This window comes from Strigops habroptila, chromosome 2 (assembly GCF_004027225.2).
Source record: "Strigops habroptila isolate Jane chromosome 2, bStrHab1.2.pri, whole genome shotgun sequence".
NCBI classification, from domain to species: domain Eukaryota; kingdom Metazoa; phylum Chordata; class Aves; order Psittaciformes; family Psittacidae; genus Strigops; species Strigops habroptila.
In genome coordinates, this window is record NC_044278.2 from 9,424,092 (window position 1) to 9,429,501 (window position 5,410).

A 5,410-nucleotide genomic window follows, 5' to 3' on the forward strand; every position below is an offset into this window, starting at 1 on the left:
CGCATCTCCGTCTCGTAGAAAGACCAGCAGGGAAAAAGAATTAGGAAAAAACAGCTTTTATTTGATACTTTTATTTATATGCAAAACAGCTCACCATTCATGAGAGATATGAAAAACGCATCAGATAGAAACCAGATTTATCTATTTTCACTACAAAATATTGCATTATATAAAGCAACAGAGACACACAAAAAAACCCTGAAAAAGACTAAAATCTTTGGATAGCAGATGTGGTTTGTTTTTATTTTTCTCTCTCTTTTACTCTTTCGTCCCCTCAAATGCGCTTCTTGTTTTAAGAGATTCACAGCAAAGAACATGAAACATCTTCAGGTTATAGAATATCTTTTTTTGGTTGTCACAAAGGAAAGCAGTCCTGGATTCATTTTTTCTTTCTTTCTTTCTTTTTTTTTTTTTTTTTTTCTATTTTTTTTTCTTTAGGAAAAAGGTCCTTTCCTAAAAATATACCATCCCACATACACACCGGCGCTCACTCCCCCACACATGCATGTACACGCACACGCACACGCACATATACACCCCACAAAGATACTACTTCCCTTATAAATGATTTGCAAAGTACTTTCCAGACGTAACTATAGATCAGAAGAACAACAAGTGTTTAAAAAACCTCTCCTAGTTAAGTGCTAGTGGTTCTCCATTCCACAAGAGAAAAGAAAGGGGGGAAAAAAGGTCAAGAACAAATGCCTTGATATATATAAAATATACTTATAAACAAGGGAGGTTTGTCGTACACAAGTGCAATATAATTGGAGGGTGGGAAATGAATTAAAAATGATAAATAAATAAAGGAAAAGGAACACTGTATCCATCCCAACAAACACTCATAAAGTTAAACATAACGTTCCACACGGAGAAAGTGTAAACACCCGACTATAGAAACGAATCGGCACAAAGTATCCAAAGTAAAATCGCCACCACTCTGAAAAATAAATAAATCTTGGAAAAAAATAAATTGTCGACTCCTTCTACCATAAATAAAAAATAGTTATTTTTAACTGCACCCATGGGTCACACGTTTAAGGTCACAAGTAGATGGTTTTTTTGGATATATATATATATAAAGGGGCACTTGACAGCCTGAAGAAACAATCCAGTTTTACACTTCTCGTCGAAAAACGGGGTGGAGGGGGTCTCCGTCGGCAGCACCGGGAGGGAAAAGCCCCGGGGACAGAGGTGGGGGAGAGTCCCGGGGCTCCGGGGGTCCGTCGGGGCGGGCGGGCGCTACACGTCGAGGACGTGGTTGAGATAGGAGATGTAGCAGATGGCGAGGCGCAGGATCTCGATCTTGGAGAGCTTCTTGTCGGGGGGCAGGGTGGGCAGCAGCTTGCGGAGCTCGGCGAAGGCCAGGTTGAAGGCCTCCACTCGAATCCGCTCACGCGTGGCGTGCGCCGACCGGTACTTGGCCGTGGCGCGGCGCCGCCGTCGCTTCTCCTCCCGGCTCAGCGGCGGCGGGTGCAGCCCGGGCCGGCCCCCGACCCGGCCCTCCCCAACGCTGCCGCCGCCGCCGCCGCCCCGGCCCTCGCTGCCGCCGCCGCCGCCCTCGGCGGGCTCCGGGTCGGAGACGCAGCAGCTGAGCGGCTGGGGGTCCGCGCCGCCCAGGGACTCCGGGTCGGAGGGAGCCGAGGAGGGGTGGTCGGAGTCGGCAGCTTGGTCCGGGCTAAGCATCATCTTTGGAGGGGGCGGAGGAGGAGCCTTCCCGGGACAGAGGAGAGGAGAGAGCGGGTCAGAGCCCCGCCACTGGCACCGGCACCGGGGGATAGGCGAGCACGGGTAAAGGGGACATGTCAGTCCCTCGGCACCTGCCCCCGTTGCCGGTGGCTGCCGCGGCCCCGCTGGACCCGGCCGGGGCTGCGGGAGGGCTGCTGCTCCTTCAGGGAGCACCAATGAGAGCAATGCCGGGGATAAATGATGCCCTGTCATTCACCATCACCATCCCGGGCATTCACCGTGCCCGTCAAAGACTGGCATTTGACGGCAGCTTCAACGGAATTTACGCTCTTCCCATTATTCCCTGTGTTTTCTTGGGTGTAGGAACAGGCCCGGAAAGCAATAAAAGGTTACATATTTTTTACCAAACAAGTTAATATCCAGTAGCTCAATATTAGGTCGATTTCTTTTTCTTTTCCAATTTTAACATCGTATTTCCTCCCCCTCCAATCTCTGTTTAACTATTTCTTTTTCGGTAACGCTCTATGGGAGCTGGGCTACAGACATGATGCTCTTAAATATACAGTTCAAGGCTCCCTAAACATAACAAGGCCAGTGGGGAAATTTATTTCCCCAATCCAAAGGACGGGATCTGATGTACCTGCGGGGCTCTCTCCCTGCTCTTTTCTCTCCATTCCTTCCTTTTTGGATTTCTTATCCTTTCCTGCTGCTAATTGTGCGGGCAGCGATTTGCCAGCGCCCCAACGGGGAACGTTTTGGAGAGAGCTTATTTTTAAGCGTGGGATTTAAAAAGAAACCAAAGCCTAAAAGCAGCGGCCGAACTTTTCCATTCCTTTAAATTTTCCCTCCTCTCCCCTCCCTGCGCGAAAAGGAGGGGAAGGAGGAGGGGGGGCCCTAAATAAATAAATAAATGCAGACGTGCCTTTCAAAAGAAAATTGAATCGTATCTTCTTGCGGCCTCACAGAGCACCATCTGTCATGTAGACAGCAATACAAACCCGAGCGCGTCCGTGGACATGCCGGCATGTGATAAAACAATACATCAGGCAACTAGTGAATAACCTTGGACAGAAATGTGCGTGTGCTCGGGGGGGTGTGTGTGTGTGCATGGCCGGGGTGTCGGGCGAGGTAGGGAGCGAGCCTGGGGGAGGAGGGAACATCGCGTCCTTCCTCTTCTCCAGAATTCAGGTTTGCCCAGTATTTCCACGTGAAGTTTCCAGGCAAAGTCCTCCCTCGGGTCTCAGACCCGGTTGGGAAAAATGAATTAAAAGTAGAAATAATAATAGTAATAATAATAGTAATAATAATAATATTAATAATAGTAATAATAATGACAATGAGACATTAAACGAAGGGCAGGAGGAATGCTTCTTCCCGGGGCGAGACACGGACACACGTGGCGGGGCTTGACCGGGGTGCCCGGGGGAAAAAGGCCGGGAACGGGAGGAGGGAAGCGTTTGCTTCCCTAGGAAAGGGCTGCCGCCTGCCAGGGCCGTGGGGAACCCTTCCTCTTCGAGTTTTAATAAGGAGCGGGGATCAGGCCCAGGAGGCAGGAGCAGAGAATAAACCCCGCGGGTCAGGTGTCAGCCATCTCTTGGAAGAAAAACTGAATAGATGAATAGGAAACGTTTAAAACCACCTTTCGACTGAGATCCAAGCGAAGGGATTTGTGCGAAAGCACAGTAAAAGAGGGCAGTTGAGGAAAACGGGAAATTACAGAGCTGGTTCCTGGAGAAAGTTGCTTAAAGGTTTCTCTACAGTGTGAGTTGGATTTTCCCCTTTGGTTTTGGGGTTTACCCATACGGCGGGTTTTGGCGAGCTGAGCCGGAAAGAAGCTTTTTTCCCCCCTTTCTTTCTATTTTCACCCCCCATTTCAGCAAGCCCGTGGTACCTGGCACAGGGACATACATTGTGAAGGCTGCTTACCTCGGCGGAGCGGTTCGGACAGCCTCTCTCTCCAGGTCCCCTCGCCCCCTCGGCGATTCCTTTACAGTTTAAATGACCCTCCGGGAGCGGAGCATGGAAAAATTAAAACATCAAAATCAAATCAAATGAATTAGGAGCGGGAAAAGTGTCCTGCTCGGATGGGGAAAAGGCAGATCTCATCCCTCGCCGCGGCCTCCAGCGCTCCGGAGATGGGGAGATGTTATCGCCGTGGTTGGTGGCGGAGTATAAATAACAACTTAAGTTACTTACGATGCATCAGGGGAGAAAAAGCGTTTCCCCCATCGAAGTCTGCCTCCGCCCGCTAATTCGGGGCACCACCGGCAGCTGCTGCCAGTCGGGGTTATATTTGGGGGGGGGGGGGGGGGGGGGGGAGGAAACTGCGCCGGGAAGTGCCGGTTCCCCCGCTCTTCTTTCCTCCTCTTCCCCAATCGCGAGAAGTAACAAAAGGGATGCGGCGACAGCACCAGCCGGGGTTATTCCCTCTCTCCCGCCCCCTCGGGCTCTCCTTCCCCTCTGTCCCCCTCCCGCAGCTCCCGGGCCTGGCCCGGCGCAGAGCCCCGGGGCGCAGAGAACCGGCGGCCGCTCCGCGCTGCGCGGAGCCCGGCGCGGCGCTGCCGGCTTTGTTCCGCCGCGGCCCGGGTAACAATGCGTCGCTCCCTCCTTTTCTTCTCTAGTATTATTTTTGGGGGTGAAACGTGCGGTTTTGTTAATCCACGGAGAGAGGGGCAGGAGAAAGGCGAGAGGCCGTCGGGAAATAAAATGTTTGGTTTAGTTTTTCTTCTGGTCCTTCAAGAGCTGCCGAGAGGGTGGGAAAAAAGGATAAACGAAACCCCCATCCGTCCCTGAGCTTCCTAACTCCTCCTGCATCTCTCGAGGGAGAATAAAACAAGAGAAATGAGAACGCTGAAAATAAAAATCAAAACAAAATAAACGCAAATCTCGGCGCGAGGTCGGAGCGGCTGCGAGGGGAAACGTCGGTGCAGGAAAAGGTACGCTCACTCGCACAAAAAGAAAGTGCAGTTCCTCCTCCCACCCCTCCTGGAGTGGCAAAGAAGCCAAGGAGGGGTGCGGAAGGTGGCAGGGGCGAGAGAGACAGACGGACAGAGCGGAGATGCGTGCGGATCCGCTCCTGGTACCAAAGGGTTTAGCGTCGAGATGGTCGGAAGAGATAAAGGCTCGGAGAAAAGGGGGCGGCATTTTTTCCCTCTTAAATTGATATTTAATGGGAAAGCCTATTGGACAGAAACCTGGACACGAGTCACTTAATTGGACTTGACATCTGTCACAGTGTGGGAGTTTTCACAGCCCAAATATTTTCAGGAGATCAGATTCTCGCTGAATCTGTGCCACAAATTATAACAGTCGAGAGCAGCCCGTGATACAAACCCTAGCCTCTGGATATACAGTCTCTAGCCACGTTTGCTTCCACCACCGTCGTGTGTGCCCCCCCCCCCCAGTATCAGATACCCACTGATCTAGAAAAACACCGCTGGCATTTTGCATGCAAGCTAATAAATAAGCTTTAAGCACCAATTTGCATCATGTACACCGAGCATGTGGAGAATCGTCAGACTGGGGGGTTAGTGCGTGTATTTCGGTGGTCCCCACGCTGTCTCTCCCACTCACTGAAATCCCAGTGCATGGCAGGCACGGTTCACCAGGGCCCAGGGGGCAGGGAGGCCCCCCCAGTTCCTCTGCTTCCCCCCCAGTGTCTCCATCCCTGCCATCCTTGCTCCAGCAAACAGACAATGAGGCGAAGGAGCCGGCTATGGGG

The 5,410-nt window shown here is 51.5% G+C and overlaps 1 protein-coding gene across 1 annotated transcript; it reads right to left on the reverse strand.

Moving 5' to 3' along the window:
• Positions 1–423: 423 nt before the first annotated feature.
• Positions 424–4,842, reverse strand: NHLH2 (nescient helix-loop-helix 2). Its single transcript, XM_030471924.1, has 2 exons — positions 3,616–4,842; positions 424–1,713 (listed from the first exon to the last, which is right to left on the reverse strand). The coding sequence occupies exon 2, from the start codon at positions 1,687–1,689 to the stop codon at positions 1,243–1,245; it is 447 nt and encodes a 148-aa protein (XP_030327784.1). The 5' UTR covers positions 1,690–1,713; positions 3,616–4,842; the 3' UTR covers positions 424–1,242.
• Positions 4,843–5,410: the final 568 nt, after the last annotated feature.

Bases quoted from the DNA above. Each gene is read 5' to 3' on its own strand.
- NHLH2 (XM_030471924.1), bottom strand. From the start codon at position 1,689: ATGATGCTTAGCCCGGACCAAGCTGCCGACTCCGACCACCCCTCCTCG.